The 22,798-nt window shown below is 34.8% G+C and overlaps 1 protein-coding gene across 1 annotated transcript in view; it reads right to left on the reverse strand.

Moving 5' to 3' along the window:
• Positions 1-1,378: 1,378 nt before the first annotated feature.
• fbxl17 (F-box and leucine-rich repeat protein 17) overlaps positions 1,379-22,798 on the reverse strand; it is a 233,852-nt gene continuing 212,432 nt past the window's right edge. Inside the window, exons 9-10 of the mRNA XM_058785068.1 lie at positions 11,552-11,694; positions 1,379-3,272 (exon numbers count right to left, since the gene is read on the reverse strand). Of these exons, the coding sequence (XP_058641051.1) occupies positions 3,135-3,272; positions 11,552-11,694 (281 nt within the window). The 3' untranslated portion in view covers positions 1,379-3,134. The remainder of the gene's footprint in view (positions 3,273-11,551; positions 11,695-22,798) is intronic.

Genomic DNA, 22,798 nt, shown 5'->3' on the forward strand with positions numbered 1-22,798 from the left:
AAAACAGATTGTGTCAAAGCAGATTTACAGTATTTAATAGGAAAATAGCGTGTCAATAATGGAAAAGGACAAGAGTAAACACTCAATTTTCAGTTAAAGGCAGTTCATCATTGAATTCAGTGATGTCATCATCCAGCTCAGTTCAGTTTAAATAGTATCTGTGCGATCATGTAGACGATATCGCTGGGAATTAAGTGTCCCCAACTGAGCAAGCCAGAGGAACCAGAACTCCATCGGTGACAGAATGGAGAAAAACCTCGGAGAAACCAGGCTCAGTGGGAAGCAGCAGTTTGTTCCGTGCTGCAGCAGAGTCAGATTGTGCAGAGGACTCATCTGGTTCCCGAGGTCGCGTCCCGACGGCTGTCTGGTGACGAGGTCTTCACTGGGGCAGAGAATACACTTCACTCATAGCTCCTCTGGAATAAGGGCTGCATCGGGATTACAATGAGACGCAAATCTCACGGAATGCAGGTTTGGCCGTACACTAATTACATTACTTGCCCACCAACTATAATACCATATTTTCTAGTCCTGTCCCGTCCCGTCCCAATGGTTAGAGAGTCGGATTTGTTAGCCAAAGGTTGTAGGTTCCATTCAAAGGTTGCAGGTTCGAGTCTCAGGTCCGGCAGGAATTGTGGGTGGGGGGAGTTAAAAATAAAAAAGAGACAAAAACACAACAAAATTACTAAAAGTAACAAAGTAAGTAAAATCAAATTAAAATGAAAACAGAAAAATAATTAACATAAAACTAATTCACATCTGGTTCAAATAAAACTCAAACTATAATAGTATACCAACGATAACACAGACATTATATTACATTAGTACTGAATGATTATCATGTTAATGCACCATGGTATTTACATGATACACCATGGTTTCTTCAGGAAAAAAAAGATCATATAACCATACTTTTTTTGTTAGTGATGTAGTCAACTTATTTACAGTTATACATCCAAACACACACACACACACACACACACACACACACACACACACATATACACATATATATATATATATATATATATACACACACAATTTCTTTTTTCTAAAATAAAATTACATTGTTATAACCCAAACAAAAACCGCAGACTTTTCATATTTTGAGTTTGAAAGAATCTGTGAGAAAATCACTAGAGCTCTGTGAGATGGATTTAAACATGGTAAACTGTGTAAATGAATTTAATTAATATCTGAAAGCATAACATTTAATAAACAAACATTCTGAACGACTGTGACTCCGGGTCTAAGGAGATTCAGCAGATCCAGATCCCATTTGTGCTTGTAGATCTACATGTGAACTTCACAAACACACACACACACACACACACACACACACACACATGCTGGACTGAAATAACAGCAAGAGCCGGTGAAGTAGAATTGTGTTTTTTAATTGACTCAAATCCTCCAGTACAGTAAAAGATCAAGGCTGTAACTAAACTCTTCCTCCTACGACACCATAGAAAAATACCCTGCTCGTCTGAATGAGGCAAGCTATGGAGCAGAAGACGGGTAGATGAGTAAACTAACTAACTAACTAACTAACCTCTCGACTGCAAACTCACTTACACTCCAGGCCAGTACATCCTTAAATATTCATAGGTTATGCAAAAATCCATATGGTGGATATACCTCAAAAAACAAAAAAACAAAACAACCTCATATATCAGTTTACATCCAAAACAAACTCCAAACCACAGGGTTACAGATTCACAAGATCAAACGAAATCAATAACACGAGGCCTGCGTCTTCACGTCTACATCTACATCACATACAGCATCAGAGCTGCTCCAACAGAGCGTTCGCTTCGTCCCGTGACTCGCAGAGCTTCAACATGACGCTCAATCGGCCGAACAGCATTTCGTTTCATACTTCTAAGCGTTCGCTGAAGAGGGGAACAATGAGAGAAATACAGGCTGTGAAACTTCTAATGAAAGTGTAACGTGTCTAAATGAACTCAGACGCAAGCGAAACTACTAACTGAAGTCTAAAGAGGAGAATCGCACGAAACCGGTCAGGAACGAACATGACAGAAGTCCCAATTCATACAAAATAACAAGAAATAAATAAGACATTATTTTGCAAGAAAATCAAGTTTTTTTTTGCATTGCAACATTATTGTTACTATTAATTAAATACACATTTATCCTAAAAGTTTCACTGTTGCAATGCAAATAATACACTGCAAAAACAATCGCAAAATATTTTTGTCTCGTTTTTCAGTACAAATATCTAAATGTTACTAAATCAAGATATATTTACTTTAAAAACAAAATGATGTCAAGTACACAGTTTTCTGAAAGAAAATATATTTTTTTTTAATTAAGCTACTTTATGCTTAAAACAAGAACAAATATCTGCCTGTGGGGTCAGAAAAAAAAGTTTATTGTTCTATTTATTTTTTAATTATTATTTTTTCAGTGGTAGATATATTTTCTTGTTTTAAATATAAACTATACATTTTCATTTTTTCAGATTTTTGTTTTTTTTTAAAACAAGAGTTAATGTTTTAAGTAATTCATCTTAAGCAAATGTCTTGATTTAAAAATGTTTAGATATTTGTACTGTAAAACCAGACAAAAATACAGAGTAAAAAAAGTGTAGTAATAAAATTATGCAATCTGAAGCATTTCTACACCATGGTTGTATGTGTACTGGATTTAGTTTTTTATTTAATAACTCTGTTACAGAAACGTCCCTCGTACTGTAGTAAAATGAGTGTGTTTCAATAATGAGAATCTAATGAAAATCACATCTGATGATAATGAGAATAACAAACAAATCAGAAAAGACGAATGTCCAGATGAGTCACGATAATGAGAGCTGCAGGGAAATGTCACGATGCAAAAATCCTGTGGTCCCAAAAAAACTTTTTCTCCTCATGTCTTATTTCTTACTCTGGATTTTTAGAGTAAGCTCCTGACGGGTTTAGTGCGACTCAGTAGGTTGCAAATGCAAATAAATGCAGAGCTGCATGTCAGAGTCATGTGTGCATGAACATATTTGTGTTCAAATCAAATAATATTGATGTTTCTGCTGCATAATGTTGGAAGGCGGAGTAAACGGCATAGTAATGATAATGATTCTGCGGTGGCGTCATGTTCATGTGTGTGTGTGTGTGTGTGTGTTAGGAGGCCGTGGATGTGTTGGGGCTCCAGCCCATCTGATAGGCTCGTTCCAGCGTTCGCTTACAGTCCTGCATCACTGTACTGAACACAATGTGTGGATACTGCAGCACCAGTCTCTCCACCGTCTCCTCGTTCACCTGCAACAAAACAAACACACACACATTTGCTTTTCATTTGACTTGACGCATTGACTTTTCCTAAAAAGCATCACAAATGCACAACACGCCATTTGCACTGAAGAAATGATTCATATATTAATGCAAGACGTCTGTGAGAAATCTCATGCTGAGTTTGCAGCGAGCGGCTGATGAAACACAGACGCTCCACATGTTGAGTGAGATAATCACCTCACCGCGTCCACAGGGATCCAACCTTCATCACGTGCGATGTCAAGTGTGTTATTCACATGCAGACCGAAGGTGAAGATCTCACATGACCTGCTCTAATCGCTCAGGAACTTTACACAGACGATACTGTCGTCATCTGACATACACTGAAAAAATGATTTCCAGTACAAATATTCATAATCAAGACACATTTACTTGAGATGCTAAATGACTTCAGATATTAAGTCTTGTTTTCTGAAAAATGAAGCAAAATAAAGCAAATTTATGAATTGATAAAAAAAAATATTTTTTTAAAAATCCGCCAATTGGGTCCAATATATATATATCATTTTTTCTCTTTGAATTAAGTTCCCTTTGCAGATATTCTTTTCTAATTTTAAGCATTTTGAAACAAACATGTAAATATTTCTACTGAAAAAAAGACAACACTAAGGAAATAATTTTGCAGTGTAACACCACTTATTTAAGACACTATCATTTTTTCCCATTTCAAATGGTCTGCTTTCTATGCAAATTAGCCTCAATGTACAGTAGATTACACCTTATTTAAAACAGTCATTTGTGAATTTATTAGAGAAATCATATCAAAAGGTGTTATAACCATAGCGTGAGGAACCGGTTTAGAAAAAATCATTATTTGATTAGTTCTGTCGAGCAGAAATGACACGCAGCGGCTTTAAATCAATGCAGAGTTTGCTGCAATTCTGGCTTTTATTTTGTCCATCATGAGAGTCCATGTGACGTGCAGCTGCAGCCGACAGCAGACTGATTTGTTGCAAATTAAAAGCAAATAAAATGTTCTGGTCATCTCATTTGTGAAATGAAATTCAAACAAACTTAACTGTGTGTGCATCGACTTTCCACATGATCTCACACACTCACACACACATGCATGCAGTGTTCATCTCTGACAAAGATCTGACAACTCGTGTTATTAGATATAACTGAAAGACTTTCATTTGGCTCAGAAGAATAAGTAATATAACGTGACGAGCGTGTGCAGTGTGTTTATAAACTGCAAAAATCTATTTCTTTCTCAGCATTTTTGTCTTGTTTTCCAGTACAAATATCAAACATTTTTTAAATTAAACCTTGTTTTCTGAAAACATTATCAAAAATATTAAATCTTGTTTTCTGAAAAAATGATTAAAGTGAGTTTATGCTTAAAGGACAAATATCTGCTAATAATGTCAGAAAAATCGAATTAATTCAAAGGAAAAACTGGTTTATTTTTCTTACTCCACTGGCAGATATTTGTTCTTGTTTTAAGCAAAAACTCACTTTATTTTAATACTTTTTTCAGGAAATTTTGATACATTTCTCAGGCTTAAAATCAGTCATTTTTCTTATAAAGTAAACGTTAATTTAAGACCTTTTTGACACTTGTACTGGAAGACAAGAAAATAAAAATAAAATATTTAATATAAAAAGTGCTGGTAATTATCTTACCATTAATTTTATGGATATTCCTGTTAACCTACAACTCAAAGCAGTGAAAAATTCAAGATACATGTAAAACAACCAATATGGAAAATATCAATGCAGTACATTACAGTACAGTAAATTTTTAAGGATTTTAAGTGTTTTTTTCAACGAACGTGTCCAAATGCATTTGAAATTCCAGTTCACTTCCTGAATTTAAATATAGGATCAAACAGGAAGCAGATACTAAGTTTTGTTTTCTGAAAAATGCATCAAAAGAAAGAAAATGTATACTTTATTATTAAAAAATCTGCCAGTGGGGTCAGAAAAATAAAGCTGGTTTCCCTTTCAATTAGCATAAAGCATAAACTCACTTTATTTTGATCCGTTTTTCAGAAAACAAGACTTAATATCTTGACTTAATATGCTACTTAAGTAAATGTATCTTGATTTAAGATTTTGTATTTTTTTTTGCAGTGTACAGTAAGTATCACACACATTTCACTGTAGTTGATATGATATTTCTCTTTGACTGTAACTGAACGTCTCTCTGATCGCAGCTTATTCAGTTCAGAAAGACAAATGTTGACTGTCATGCAGCATTAAACAGCTGATTATTGCACAATGTGTGTGTGTGTGTGTGTGTGTGTGTGAGAGTGTGTATTTATGACTCGGTCCAAAAGCAAAAATGCACTTTACGGGCTCAAGTTGTTCTGATGATTCCAGCACGCGGTATAAATGTGTGCGGTGTGGCGGAAACACTGAAATATATGATCCAGACACAAACACACACATTCCTCACATCCAAACACAGCATTCTGGTTAAGACTTAAAAAGCTTTCTGGAGTGTGTGAGCATCGCTGATTTACCGCAACCCTAAACCTGCCTGCAGCACATCTACCGCGGTAAAACACTGTGACGCGGCTCATATTTCCCAGACAACCCTCGTGTTTTAAAATATGAAACCTCAAAAATCATAACAAAACACACGTAACACACACAGACCACAAAACCTGCCCCTGCTCTAAACAGAAGAGACTAATGATCAGGAAACATTTATTTTACACCCCAGCGATGGTTTGTGCAACGCTGACTCACATTATGACAGAAACATCTGCATATCGTCCTTCAAGCGGTCGAGCCATCGCTTCTTGGGCCTTCTGCGTGGTCTCTGGCCATGCGGGTTTAGTCGGAGTGCTGTTCTCGCCACCGATCCTTCGTCGCTTCTTACGATGTGGCCAAGGACGCTGGTCGACTCCGGTTCAGGCGTCCGGGAGGGTGTCGCCGTCGCTGCTGATGACAGATCCGAGATACTTGAAATTGGTCGCCTTCTTCAGGTCTTTGCTGTCAATGCTGATGGCTCCGTTCGTCTGAGGCCCGCATTCCACATACTCGGTCTTCTTGATGTTTAGCCGCATTCCGTACTTGTCCAGTTGGTTCTTCTATTGCTGCATTTGGTCTTGCAGCTGTTGACGGTCTTCGCTTGCCAAGAATACGTTGTCAGCGAAGAGGAGCGACCACGGGTGGGCGGTTTGAATGTCGGCCGTCACCGTGTCCATGCAGAGGATGAATAGGAGCGGTGAGAGGACTGATCCTTGATGGACTCTGACGGGGGAAGGGCGGTGATGCACCGACCAGGGTTCAAACCATGCTGGTGACGTTGCGGTAAAGCGCTTGGATCCACTGGACGTAGGCCTCGGGCACGTTGTGGGACCAGAGGGTGTGCCAGATTAGGTCGTGCGGAATTTTGTCGAACACTTTTCCGAGATCCAGGAAGGTCGCTTGGATTCGCCTGTTCTTATCCCGGTATCACTCTACGAGGAGCCGGCGGCGTGGATGGCGTCCGTCGTTCCGCTGCCTTTGACGAAGCAGCATTGATTCGGCGTGACGGTGACGATCTGATGTAGTCTGGCGTCCAAGATTCGCTCAAAAGTTTTCATGCCGTGGCATAAAAGGCGAATCGGCCGGTAGTTGGAGCATTCCGCAACGTCGCCCTTACCCTTCCAAATGGGTACTGTTGTGCTGGTCGTCGGGGCCACGCTTTCGCTGGAATTATTTTCTGTTGTAATCAACATCATGACACACATGCTGCTCACAGAACTGAACTTAAGCTCAATCCAGAACCTTCCTTTAAAGTCAACACTGGATACTTTTGAGCCCTAGCAACTGTCCAGCACACCCAAGAAACACCCTAGAAACCACCCAGAACGCCCCAGCAACACCCTAGAAACCACCTAGCAACCAGCAACAGCATAGCAACCAGCAACACCCTAAGAACCACCCAGAACACCCCCGCAACACTCTAGCAACAGCATAGCAACCACCTTGCGACAAGCAACACCCTAGCAACCAACTAGAGCACTCCAGCAACACCCTAGTAACAGTACAGCAACCACTAAGCAACAAACAACTCCCTAGGAACCACCCAAAACATTCCAGCAACACCCTAGCAACTGCATAGCAACCATCTAGCAAAAAAAAAATCTAACAAAAAAAAAAAACAATTATCTTTTTCTGTCTGTCTGTCTGTCTATGATTCTAAAACTTTAAAACATCAAGATTGTAAAACTATTTTGTTTTGTTTATATACTTGGTCTCTTACCAACTTCCTGTCTCTACAGGAAATTCATCAACACAGTAAAGAAAACTGCACTCATCAAGACTTTTCATGAAGCACATATTCTGTAGTTAATTTCACACTTCAGTAGATGAGAAAACTTCCTCTGAGGCCGTTCTTTGCTGTTCTTCTGTTCACTTGCTTCACATGAAGCATCTAATAAACGCCTCAAACTCTCTGATATCACGAGACGTAACTGTGCTGTTCTACAGGAACTTTACTGAACTTCTCAAAGCGAACAGAAGACTGTTCTCTGCCGCTGTTGTTTTTGTCTCGTTTCACACCGATGCCGTTCTTGTCACTCATCTCCTCTCATATTTACTCAGACTGTAATGGAGCTTCAAAAGCAAAAAGCTGAATGAATCCAAACTCTGTGCGAAAGCCTCGATGAGACGTTCTGTCCTCGAGGCAAACCATTAGCGGACTAACAGCACGATGAGTTTGTGGCCTGTTTTGGCTTCGGCCGCGAGACCAAACACTGAGAGAGAGCAGAGCGTGAAGTTACACACTCTGAGAATTTCCCTCCGAGAACATAAAGCTCTCCAGATAACACACATTACAAACAGTAAGAAAATCCAATGATTTAAAGGCACAGATCAACTAAAATGAGAATTCGGTCATTATTTATTCACCCTCGTGTTTTTTTTTCTGTGCAACACAAATAGAGAGACTGTTTACACAGAGATTTGTCATGTGTAACCCTGGACCACAAAACCAGTCATAAAAAGGTGATTTTTTTCCATTGATGTATGGTTTGTTGGACAATATTTGGCTGAGATGCAACTATTTGAAAATCTGGAATCTGAGGGTGCAAAAAAATCTAAATACTGAGAAAATCACCTTTAAAGTTGTCCAAATGAAGTTCTTAGCAATGCATATTACTAATCAAAAATGAAGTTTTGATATATTTACAGTAGGAAATTTACAAAATATCTTCATGGAGCATGATCTTTACTTAATATCCTAATGATTTTTGACATTTAAAAAAAATCAATAATTTTGACCCATACAATGTATTTTTGGCTATTGCTACAAATATACCCCAGCGACTTATGACTGCTTTTGTGGTCCAGGGTCACATATATCGACCGTTTAATAATGACCACGACTGTCAAACTCCAAATACACCCTAAAACCCTGCTTTTATGGTGTTTTGTCCTTTTTAGGACTTGACATTCGAGGTCACCCTGCAAAAAATGATTTCTTAAGTTTATAATAAGCCTTTTTTGAAAAATCTCAAAATCCTTGAAACTAGATCAATTTACTTGAAAAGCAACACTGCATAATTTACTGTATTTTAATGATTTCATTGATATATTTCACTTTTTTTAGCTCGTTTATATTTGAAACTAATTTAAAAAATACACATATTCAAGAGACAAGGAAAACAAGTCTTAATATCTTATGTGGAGTTGGAAAACAAGACAAATTTTTTTGCACTACATTAACATATTCAAATTAATGTTCAAAATCTTTTAATGAGATGCCAAGATTTCTACAGCATCACAATAGATTAATTTTCATCTGTCATATCTACATCAAAACAATCTGGCTTTTTGTTATTTTCTAATTATAAGGGACAACTGTGTTGTTTGGAAACAAAGGGAAACAGCGACTGTAAAATGTAATGTAAAATGTAAAATTTAAATCAATAACTTTAAAATAAGTCAATCAAAAGCCTAAAAACAATTAAATGATAAAATGGAAAATGGAAATAAATAAATAATTAATTAAATAAAAAAACTTACAAAAAAATTTAAACATAAAAAAATGTCAAAACATCAAATCATAAAATGTAACTATTAAAACAACATATTCAAGATACAACAAAAGTTTTACTATTTTAATATTTGCAGAGTTGTAAATTAACCTTGTTTCAAGGATTTTTTGATATTTTAACTAGAAATACAACAATCAAAATAAAACACTTACTATAAACAATTACATCATAAAAATTGAAATAATTCAAAAATAAAAACATTACTAAAAATTTAATAAAAAAACTAATAAAAACAACAAAAATAAAATAAAACACTTAGAAAAAAATAACCAAATCATAAAAATGTAACAATTAAAAAGAGACAAAAACATATATTCAAGATAGAATGAAAGCAAGTTTTACTATTTTAATATCTGCAGAGTTGTTTCTAAAATAAATGAACATTGTTTCAAGGATTTAGATAATTTAGTCAAAAATACTAATTAAAATACTTTTTTTTTGCAGTGCACTATGAAACTAGCAAGAGATTCTCCAGACATTCTCCTGATGTGTTTCACGGAAGGATCATCATCATCATCATACGGGTTTACGACGAGTAAATGATGACAGAACGCTAATTTTTGACTCAGAACAAGAGCCAAAACTGTTTGTGAAGAGGAAAACGCTTCTTCTGGAGGCTTTGAGGGACAATGAGGGTTTGTTAAACTGCTCATACTTCTCTTTGATAAAAGAAACAAGCTTTCTCTCGTTCTTCTCTCGCTCCGCAGCATCACATCAAAGTCTGGTCCAGAGCTGGAGGTCTGAGAGGAGCATAATGAATTGATTTGATGATTTGGGCTGCTGTGGATCAATAGCGTTCTTTCAGTCGTCTCTCATTGGGCCCGAGGCCATGACGGAGCGATCTGTGATGTGTGTCTGCAGCTCACAGCCAAATGAATGGAAATGCCACAAATTTCACTCAATCTCAAATTTTTAGTGTGGATTTGAAATGGAAAAGCATCAAATGAAAGGGAATATATATGTTTGTTATAATTGACTTTGCCTTTTAGGAAGCAAGTGCTGAGACAGACGGGTTATCCGTCACATCTACAGCTTCCCAACGAGATTATAAAAACATAGAGAATTAGCCGGATGGTAAAGTGATTTGGGCAGAAATTGAATTTGTCACGGGATTGTGGCTTTGTAAACGGCGCTGACCCGAAACAGAAGAGCGTTCTCTCACTCAACGCAACGTCACACTCCGTCGCGCTTAAATATAGCTAATGACAAAGTCACACTGCAATATATGAGATGACGTACATCTGAATCACGAGACATTGCATATATAAATAGAATAAACAACTATAGTTACAGAGCTTTCTTTTGATGTGTGTGTGTGTGCATTATGTTAAAAAATGAATTAAAACTAAATTAATTTAAAAATAAAAACAAATCAAAATAAAACACTTGATAAAAATTAAATAAATAAATATTTTAAAATAAAAATTGAATATTAAAAATGACAAATTAAAATTAATGTTTTAAATATAAAATAAAACAAAAAGAAATAATTGAAATTACACAACTTAAATGATAAAAACATAATATTATATTAAAATCAATATAATATATCAATATAATATTAAACAGTTATTAAAAATTAAAATATTTTTTCAAAATAAAACATTTAATAAAATTTTAATAAAATAATTTAAAAGAGTTGAATAATAAATGATAATTTAAAATAAATATTTTAAATATAAAATGCTAAATAAAAAATAAAAACAATTGAAATTTAACAAAAACTTAAATGATAAAAATATAAAATTTAAATATTTTTAAATAAAACCAATCAAAATAAAACTAAATAAAGTAAAATTAAAAACAAAGTCAATTAAAAACAAAAACACTTTCTAAAAATGTAAAATAAATAAATAAATATTAAATAAATTCATAAATTAAAAGAAAAAAAAAAAATTTAAATTAAACAAATTAAAATCAGTGACTAAAATAAAACCAATCAAATTAAAACAATTACAAACAATGAATCAAATCATAAAAATTTAAATTTTTTAAAATGAAATACAGAAGTAAAATGCTAATTATTCAGCTAATTTATTCAGAAATTTTTGCGGTTCAGCTGATAAAAAAGTTTGTGAATCCGTGATCTAGGAGGTGAGAGATGCAGACGTGATCCCTATGAAGGTGAGACGCTGTCGGCTGAACACGGGCCTGTTTCTGTCTGCCAGGTGTTTAACTGGTGACCCCGTGACCCCGAGGAAACGGCTCTCTTCTGTGGACCCTGGAGCATCTGTCTGTGAAGGAACTCACCTTGTCACACCTCATCAGGCCCAGGTAACGCAGAGACTTGCTGCTCCTGGCGATCTGCGTGGCGCCCTGATCCGTGATCTCCTTACACCAGCCGGCGTCCACCGTCTCAATAGTGCTGCTGTACTGACCGATGGCGATCAGAGCTGGACAGAGAGACACAACCACTGAATCCATCACGACACAAACACATCATGACAAATCTTCATCTGTGAACTAACTTAAGTCTGATTTATTGCCATTTAAAATAATAAATAATCAAATGCATTTAAATGATATCAAACCAAAAATTATTCAGACACTAGATGTAATTTTTGATATTTTTTTACTAGTGGGTGCAGGACACTATAGTTCATTTATGTAAGTGAGGATAGCAAAATAAAGTAAATTGTCACATATTATACCCAAAAATTCTTCTTACAGTGGACTACCAGTAAAATTGATAAAATTGGACACTTTGACCTGACTATGTTTTGCTTAAGTGTTATTTTCTTTAATTGTTAATTCAAGCTACATTCTGAAATGTGTACTTAACTGGATTCAAATAACATCCGTTCAAATTTACAATAAACATTTTTAAGACAAGTCATACAGATGAATAGGGTAAAAATGTTATACTATACTTTCCACCGCTGATTAATCACCGTACATTAAGACAATAGTTTTCTGATTTATGTTTAAATATGCACTAAAGAGGTTTTTACATTGCTCTTTTCATCACTCCATGAATCAGAAAATACTGTCAACAGACAGAAAACAAACACTTTTTTTTTTTCACATTCACCATGTTTTTAGGAGTAAAATGTTGTATAGAACAGTGTGAATGAAATACGAATAAAGAGGAATAAAACTGTAACGTTTTTGTCAAAACATATGGATTGGAATTTAAATCTACAGATGCAAATATATAAAGTGCATTAAAATAAACACTTAAAAGTGTATTTTGAATATTTTCTTTGCATCAGTCTGAAAGAAGAGACATGATATGGAAGCAAAACAGACTAAAACTGACCAAGGTTTTGCATGTAGTGTCTTGCTTCAATGCTGTGTTTGAATTTACTTCCGTAAGAAATTTCACGATCATGTTCACTTTTCATAATTAAGGAGCGGCTGGAGTCACGTGAGGTCAGCCGGAGGTCAAACTCCTGCTCTGATCACATTACTGTCCTCCAGAATTCAATTAAACCTCGAGTGCAGCACTTTATCAATACACTAACAACATCAGCAGGAGAACCAGCCTCGGCACACGCTTTTAAAGGATTCAAACTCTCATTTACATTTTACTTACAGTTGCTTCAAATTCAAAATACCATTCTGCTTCCTGTTCAATTCGATTCAAATTCAGGAAGTCAACCGGAATTTCAAAAACATTCGAACAAAACACTATTTTAGAGAAGCATTAAATATCGCATTTCCTTTTCTAGAGCACGTCCAATGCAAACAATTATTTTCTTACACTTAAAATCCATAAAAAATGTACTGCACTGCATTAATATTTTCTGTATTTTTTTTTTTTTTACAGGTTTTACCTGTATTTTACACCGCATTGCATTGAGTTGTCCATAAAATTAGAAATGAAAAAAAAAAAAAAAGTCCATAAAATTAACAGATCATATCCCATCAGAGAATTACCGGCAATTTTTTATTTTATTAATTTATTTTTACAGTGTACTTGTATTTTTGTCTTGTTTTTCCATTACAAATATATTAAAACAAAACAATCTTAAATCAACATTTACTTTAGAATAAAAATGAATGATTTTAAGTCTGAAAAATATATCACAATTTGCTGTAATTTTTAGAAATGTCCATAAAATTAATGGACAATGTCCAGTCAAAAAATTACCAGTACTTTTTTTTTTTGTTGTTGTTATTTTTTATGTTTTTTTTTTGGTTTTTTTTAACAGCGCATTTACGTATTTTGTCTTGTTTTCCAGTATAAATGTTGAAAATTCTTAAATTAACATTTACTTGTTTACAAAAATGACTGATTGTATCAAAATGTCCTGAGAAACGTATTAAAATGAAGCGAGTTTATGCTTAAAACGAGACCAAATATCTGCCAGTGGAGTAAGAAAAACACACTTTGAATTAAGTAGATTTTTCTGAGCTCGTTAGCAGATAACTGTTCTTGTTTTAAGCATAAGCTCACTTAATTTTGATGCATTTTTCAGAAAACAAGACCTAATATCTTCAGTCATTTTGCCTCTCCAGTAAATGTATCTTGAATTAAGATTGTTTAGATATTTGGACTGGAAAACCAGACTAACATACCGAGGAAGAACATCATTTTGTGCAGCGTGTTATGTTTTAGCTCAGTGTCAACACGAAACTCCAGGAACACAAAAGAGATTGTGTCTGTTCCCATTACGCTTTTGCTTTAAATGGATTAAGCTCGTAATCCTGCTCGTGTTTGATGGCCTGTCGTGGAGGAAGGGTCTGGTCATCTGCTCTGACATCCCTCTCAGCATCTCGTGAATGAACTGGACGTGGATGTGCATATATTGATCAAGAGTCGATGTAGACGCAGATGTTTCCTACCATATAATAATCTGATTTCCCATCGCGAGCAGAAAAACAAGTTCATGAAAGAGTTTCCTCTCTAAGAGTCAAATAATCATCATTCAGCCTGAGGCACGAAAACAACAAACTAATACATCTACTTCTGTTTACATCTGCTGGTCTGATTTAAAAGGATATTTCAGCTAAAAATCTGTTCTGTCATCATTTGTTCAGCCTCGTGATGTTTCTTTAGTTCGAAAGCAAAAAAAAAAAAAGATTTATTATTCAGAATTTGTGTCTTATTTTCCAATATCTAAACATTCTTAAATTAAGAAGCAAAATGACTTTAAGACTGATATTAAGTCTTGTTTTCTGAAAATAAATAAATAAATAAAATTAAGTGAGTTTATGCTTTAAATAAAACAATTATTTTTCTGACCCCTTTGGCACACGTTTGATTTGTTTTAAGCATAAATTTGCTTAATTTTAACACATTTCTCAGAAAGCAAAACTTTATATTTTAAGTGATTTTGATTTTCAAGTAAATGTATTTTGATTTAAGAATGTTTAGATATTTATAATGGAAAACAAGACAGAAATACTAAGCATTTATTAAGCATTATCTTTTGCTGTTTCTATCCAGATCTGAGGCAGGGTTATTATAGTAAGTAACTATAAGTAAAAAAAAAAAAAAAAAAAAAATCATGTTAATCACTTGAAATGAAATGTTAATCTCTCTCTCTCTCTATATATATATATATTTTTAATTTTTTTATGGCAAAACACATTTGCTAAAAAATGAAAATGAAAAGGGGAAAATGTAAAAACTGATTCAGAATATTAATAACGTCTAATGATACTAAAATAATACTGATCTCTGATGAGAGTTAAAGGGTCCTTGTAATGATGCAATATGAAAGAAAAAACAGTAAGAGCAGTGAATGACCGCTGCAGAAAGAAATGATTTGAACAAACTTAACATCAAACACGCATCGGCTTGAAACGCATCTGTGTTTGTGTTCAGTCTGACTGAATGACACGAGTGTTAGCTGTGAATGAGGTACAACGTCACGATCATATTCACACTGAGCCGCTCAAACACAATCTAATGCACAAACCCTCTGAGCTACAGGTCAATAACGCTAACTTCAGTAACCTTTTCATTCCCGACTGTAACATGAAGCACAAAGAGCGAACAGAACGAGACTGAAGCTCCTCGTGATGGAGGAGAAAGATCACAGAACTGAAAACACGTCTGTCCTCAGGAACCTCACGCTGATAACTGACTTCATCTGTGTGCAAACATGAGAAAGATGTCTCTTCTGCTCACCGAGGCTGCATTTATTTGATCAAAAATACAATAAAAATTGTGAAATATTATTAGAATTTAAAACAGCTGTTTTCTATGTGAATATGTGTTAAACTGTAATTTATTTCTGTGATGCGCAGCTGTATTTTCAGCATCATTACATTAGTCTTCAGCGTCACATGATCTTCAGAAATCATTCTAATATGCTGATTTGCTGCTCAACAAACATTTCTGATTATTATCAATATTGAAAACAGTCGTGCTGCTCAATATTTTTGTGGAAACCGTGATGCATTTTATTTTTCAGGATTCACAGATGAATAGAAAGTTCAAAAGAGCAGCATTTATTTGAAACAGTAGCATTATAAATGTCTTTACTCTCACTTTTGATCAATTTAATGCATCCTTGATGAATAAAAGTACTACTTTCTGTTCATATATGCAATGCAACATTTGTTCACAGTTGAACTTTATGCAAACAAGCGGTGAATCCCAATGAGAGAGCCGGAGGATGCTGTAGACGGACTTTATGCTGATCAACACAAACGAGTGATGAAGAAATAACAAAACCACAATCAGCCTGAAGACGTCAGAAGAAAGGATGGATGTGGTTTGAGATTTTCCATCAGTGAAGCTCCGCCGAGAGCCAATATTCAAATCACTGTTACTGGAGGAGCAACAGACGACACGGTTCGTGTAAACCAGGGTCAATGTCATCATTTCTTTCTTTATTTATTCAAATAAATTAAAACTTATTAAAATAATATTTTTATAAATATTTTTACAATTATTAAAGTATATAAAAAAATTCTAAAAATATATTCTAAATATATATGTGACCCTGGAACCAGTTATAAGGATACATTTTTCGAAATTGAGATTTATACAACACCTGAAAGCTGAATAAATAATATTTCCATTGATGTATGGTTTGTTGGACAATATTTGTCTGAGATACAACTATTTGAAAATCTGGAATCTGAGGGTGCAAAAAAATCTAAATATTGAGAAAATCACCTTTAAAGTTGTCCAAATGAAGTTCTTAGCAATGCATATTACTAATCAAAAATGAAGTTTTGATATATTTACGGTAGGAAATTTACAAAATATCTTCATGGAACATGATCTTTATTTAATATCCAAATGATTTTTGGCATAAAAGAAAAATGGATCATTTTGACCCATACAATGTATTGTTGGCTATTGCTGCAAATATACCTGTGCTGCTTATGACTGCTTCTGTGCTGCAGAGTCACATATGTACATGCATATATATATATATATGGTGCTATAATCCTGGATGAGGGACAGCAGTGGTTCAGGGTTTGGTGAGGTGAAGAGCTGCTGTAACAGCAGACAGACCTAATTAAACCCAGAGATAAGACACAAGCTTTCATATATATATGGATGTTCTTGTGAGACACGCTCAATATGGGAAATTAATTAGCTGTGGGACAGGAACAGAAAACCAGCGTTTGATTCAAACCAGCCCACACACTACAGACAACTAGACAACCACTCACCAACAACTAGTCAAAGTTTACCTCCCTGATACCTCAGGATTCACAGATGAATAGAAAGTTCAAAAGAACAGCATTTATTTGAAACAGTAACATTATAAATGTCTTTACTGTCACTTTTTGATCAATTCAATGCATCCTTAATGAATAAAAGTATTAATTTATTTTTTAAATCTTACTAGCCCCAAACTTTTGAGTGGCAATGCATCACAGTCTCCACAAAAATATTGTGCAGCATAACTGTTTTCAACATTGATAATAATAATAATGTTTCTTGAGCAGCAAATGAGTATATTAGAATGATTTCTGAAGATCATGTGACACTGAAGACTGCAGTAATGATGCTGAAAATACAGCTGCGCATCACAGAAATAAATTACAGTTTAACACATATTCACATAGAAAATATTTATTTTAAATTCTAATATTCTTCCTGTATTTTTGATCAAATAAATGCAGCCTTGGTGAGCAGAAGAGACTTCTTTCAGACACATTCAATCTTTTGAGCAGGTTAATGTCAGTCAGACGTTTATTTCTCTCTAACTGGGACAGGCTTTATTCTAGAAGCACAGAGGAACTGAAGTCTCTGTAAATTCAGCTCTAGTTGCTCCTCTGATGGTCTATATATTACACAGCAGTAAAGCAGGAGTCAGGCCTCGACCCGGACAGTATTAAACACTCCGGCTGAGGAACTAATAACTGCCCCTCATTTCACACAGACATAAAAACTTCAGCCGCACGTGAGCTTCAACCTCATTACTGAGACACACACACAGGCCTGATGTTCAGCATTTATACACTTCTTTATGTTTACTGTACAGTGCATTTACTGCAGATCAGACACTTGCATACTGTACAGTTACACCAGAATCACAAGTCCTAAAAATGACATTAATAATCACATGTGCTGCTGAATCATTGCATTAATTCAGCTGCTGGGATTGAGTCGGGCAGGTCATTCCAGGAGGGAACAGTTAATGTAAAAGTCTGTGAAAGTGATTTTGTGCCTCTTTGGGATGAACAATAAAGCGTCGTTCACTTGCAGAACACAAGCTTCTAGAGGCACATAGGTCTGAAGTACTGAATTGAGGTAAAGGAGTGCAGTGCTGGTTCTGTAGGCAAACGTTAATGCCTTGAATTTAATGCGAGCAGCTATTGGTAGCCAGTGCAAATTGATGAGCAGAGGTGTGACGTGCGTTCTTTTCAGCTCATTAAAGATTAATCCTGCAGCGGCATTTTGGATTAATTGTAGAGGTTTGATGGAACTGGCTGGAAGACCTGCCAAGAGAGCATCGCACTAGTCCAGTCTGGACAGAACAAGAGCCTGAACAAGGAGTTGTGAAGCATGCTCCGAGAGAAAGGGCCTGATCTTCCTAATATTGTATAAAGCAAATCTGCAGGAAAGGGCAGTTTTAGCAGTGTGGTCTGAGAAATTCAGCTTATCATATAATATGATAATAGATGAAAATATGATAAAGCTTATCATAGGATGTCCAGCTTGTCCCTAGACACGGTTCTAATAACTTTTACCTGAGAAGATGTTGCTGCTTCATTTCGGAAGATTAACTTTTCCCTTCTTTATTCTTCATAACCCAAGAATGTGGCGACACATACCTGGGGTACACCGCGCTTCAACGGATGAAAACACACACACACACACACACACACACACACATGAGTTACCTCGTAAACGTGGTCTTAAAGGAGATATAAAGTCTTAAATGACCGTAAAGAGTTTGGAGAAAATCGGACGTGTGTCAGATCCGCGTCATGCGCATCAGGTTTTAAAGACACAGCGCTGATTTTAAAGTGAAACCTGCTGAAGTCATTGATGTAAATCAAAGAACAAAAGAAAAAGAGAAATCATTGGACTGTTCTAGTCGCTGATTAACTTTTGTAGCTTGAATAAAGAGCAATCTGTATAGTTTATGCATATACAATTTATAGTTTATGTGAAGATTGTTTTAAAATTAAATGTTAAATGTTAAAAATAATGGCTTTCAATTATACTGTAATGTTGAATGGCTATAATTAATAGGGAAAATTGAAGGAAAATGCATTTAATAGAGACACCAGTAGCAGGACAAATTAAAAACTTTGTAAATATGTTTATTCATTGTAGTAATAACTGCCTGTTTTTGCAAAAAGAGTTTCATGGCCGGTCACAGGCCATTGGCTGGTTTGGCAAAAAGTTAGTTTTAGGCCCTGTTTATATATGTATGTATGTGTGTGTGTGTGTGTGTGTGAGAATATATGTAGCACAATAGTACAATTTATTTATTTATTTTTAGTATGCTATTATACAAATTGTGCAGAATTTTTATATTTCTGAAGCATTTATTTCCCTCCAAATTTTCAGCTTTTTGGTCTTTTTTATCATTACTGTCTCAGAGATATTACAAAGAGGCTTGTATTTAGCGATCACAAAAAGAAACAGTTATTTTAATTTGGATGTTTTTCTACATTCACAAAACCATGGTGCTGTGGGCTCTGAATCTAATCACACACAAGCAACGCACACACACACACACACACACACACAAACACGCACACGTGCATGCACACACACACACACGCACACACACATGCACACACACACACACGCACACATACACACACACAAACACGCACACGTGCATGCACGCACACACATGCACACACATGCACACACACGCACACACACATGCACACACACACACACACACACACACACACACACACACACACACACACACACACACACACACACACACACTGTGTGGTCTCCAGTGCTGAGTCACGAGCGTTTCATAGGTCACTATTTTAACTTCTCCAGCACAAATGACTCTAAATTCAGCCTGATAAAATCACACACACTGGGCAGATGTTAATGGAGTCTAAAACAACAGGAATCACTTTCTACCCAAACTGTGCAGCAACTATTCAGCCGTAACTTCAGCTGATCTGAGGTCTGCCGTCATTTTAGTACAGACAAACTGCTCACAACGGATGAACAAACAGATCACAACACTGTCTAGAGATGAAACACACACACACACACACACACACACACAGGTTCATGTTTATGTTTGTATTCTGGAGATGAAGAAAGGGTATATCATGAACAAGAGGAACAAGTCCAACTAATACTTTACCCCAAAACAAGACAAAAAAACAAATCAAAACAAAAAAGACAAGACAAGACAAAACCAAACAAAAAACAATATGCAATTTAATATTTGCATACTGTATTGTGATTGGCCTTGTCTTTCTTGCATCTATTGCAAAGCAGCAGAACCAAAACCTAAACTTTAACACAAATTGTTTGCAATACAGTAATTAAAATCATCTTTTCTGGACACAATGATTTTTAAATTAAACTTTGCATGAATTAAATTCAGTGCAACAAGTATTATCATATATATGCATATGTAATGACGATGAGTTTGTCTGTAAACTGTTTTAAAAGCCAAGGACAAATTTACAACATGTATGTTTACAAACAAAAAAGTTTTATTTACTGTATTTTTTTTGCATAACAGTAATGAGTTTTTTTTTTTTTTTTTTTTTGAGAAAATGTAATTTTTTCTTTATGCTTGCCTTCAGTAAGGCTGAGGTATGCCTACACAATTCAGGCAAATTTAAGCCATTTTCAATAATAATATCCTTGCGCTGACTGTAGAAAAAAATTGTAATTGCAGATGAAATATAATTGGCCAGGACCTTGACAGAATTACAGATATCATTTACTTTGAAATGTATTAATGATAGTCTTAGCATAATCACCAAGTATTTCTTTAATTATTGTTGTAGAAAATTATTATTATTATATAATTCATTATTATTTTACACTGTTATCATTATAATTACATATCACATTAAAAATAATTATTAAACAATATTTTGTTTAAAAAAAAAATACTATAAATAAGCATATATAGTCAAACCAAAATGTATTCAGACACCTTCAACATTTCTCACATTATCAGTTTATTCACTATAGTTTAGAAAACGGTAATAAAATATGACAAGAACAAATTCATCTTGATAATGTCAGATAACTTTGATAGAAAGGTATGTAATGAATTCGGTTGAAAAGCTGTCAGCTGTTAAATTTAAGAACACAATTAGATAAAACCAATTTAGCTCAAACAATTACCAAGCAATGCTTCATTTTGTTCAGTCTGTGTGTAAAAAGATTTTACATTTACATTTAATCACATTTAGATCACATTAGCATATATATATATATATATATATATATATATATATATATATATATATACACACACACACACACACACACACACACACACACACACATATATATATATATATACAGAGTTGGATAGTAACTGATTACATGCAATCTGGATTAAGTAATCAGATTCCAAAAATTAAGTACTTGTAATTAGAGTAAGTTACATTTTAAAATACTCGTAATCAGACTACAGTTACTTTTTTATGGATTACATGATTACATATTATTCACACAATAGAAATAAATTATTCATCATTTATTGATTCTCTCTAATTCCTCTTTAAATGCTCCTTTCTAAAATAGTCTCCCGCTTACATACACTCAGAAAGTCTTCCAGTTTTGTGGATATTCACGCAGAGATCAGTCATTATTCAGGTGGCGACTGATTTACAAAAAATCATTTCAGGTTTAAGAAGTGTTTCAACATTGCATCAACTATGAACACATTCATTTTTATTTGGATTATCACTCAGTAGGCTATTTAACCATGTATTATTATGCATTATCGAAAGGCTTTTGTCTTTCAAACTCATTAAAATGCACAAATTCTCGCTATTTCTTTTTGTCATCTGAACCTCTTTCACCTAATATATTTACTTTAAAGCGGTGGTCAATCAGCAATTCTGTAAAACACAATATCTCCCTTTGCATTAAACTTTGAGCGTCGTAACTTTGCAGATGTTTTTTATGGTCAAACAGCAACATTACGCACTAAAGTTAAAAAAGTGAAATCCTAATCAGCGAGTGCTTTAAGTACCCCTGAGATTTTAAAATAAATATTTTAATAATTAAGTATCACATTTGCATGTTCACGGTTCTCTGACATTGGTTAATGGTCATATGGCGTGCAGGTAAGCATAAAATATTTCATCTTTTTTAGTAAGTGTATGATTTATTTTAATTTTACATTTTATGATTTAATTACTTGTTAAGTCTTTCATAAAACTCATAAACCCCCTGCAGTTCCTTTACGAACCCCAGTCTGGGAAACCTTGATGTAATATAATGTTTAATGCACTCCATGTTGTTAATTACAATGAAAGGAATATATTTTCTCACTCTTTGTATTTTTAAATCATTATGGTACAAGATTATCCTGTTTAAATCAATGTGATAAACGAGTTAGGTCAAAAAGTAATCTAAAAGTAATCTGATTACATTACCTAAAATGTGTAATGTGATGGATTACATTTTTGTCAATTTTTTGTCAATTTATATATATATATATATATATATATATATATATATATATATATATATATATATATACACACACACACACATACATACACATAAACACACATTAAAAATTAAATAAATTCCATAAGGCATGTTTAATAAATAATAATATCCTTTCCATGCTTTTTTAGACTGTGAATTAAACTCCTGGCAGCAGGTTGATTGTTTATGCGGTCAGGGGTGAGGTGACGTCTGTCAGGAACACAGCGAGTCGCTCTGACCCGCGGCTCTAATTGAGCTCCACCGCACAAACGTCTCATGAAGAACGGCTCTCAGAGGTCACGGGGTCGCGCCTCCCAGCTGTTCAGGTCTGTCCTTAAAGCACAGCTCCCGACAGGAGCGGATCAGAGCCGCAGGAGGCTTTAGCTCCAGTTTACTCAACCTCCACACTCAGCGGCGCTCATCACACACACACACACACACACACACACCACAACAGC

This window comes from Onychostoma macrolepis, chromosome 08 (assembly GCF_012432095.1).
Source record: "Onychostoma macrolepis isolate SWU-2019 chromosome 08, ASM1243209v1, whole genome shotgun sequence".
Lineage (NCBI taxonomy): Eukaryota > Metazoa > Chordata > Actinopteri > Cypriniformes > Cyprinidae > Onychostoma > Onychostoma macrolepis.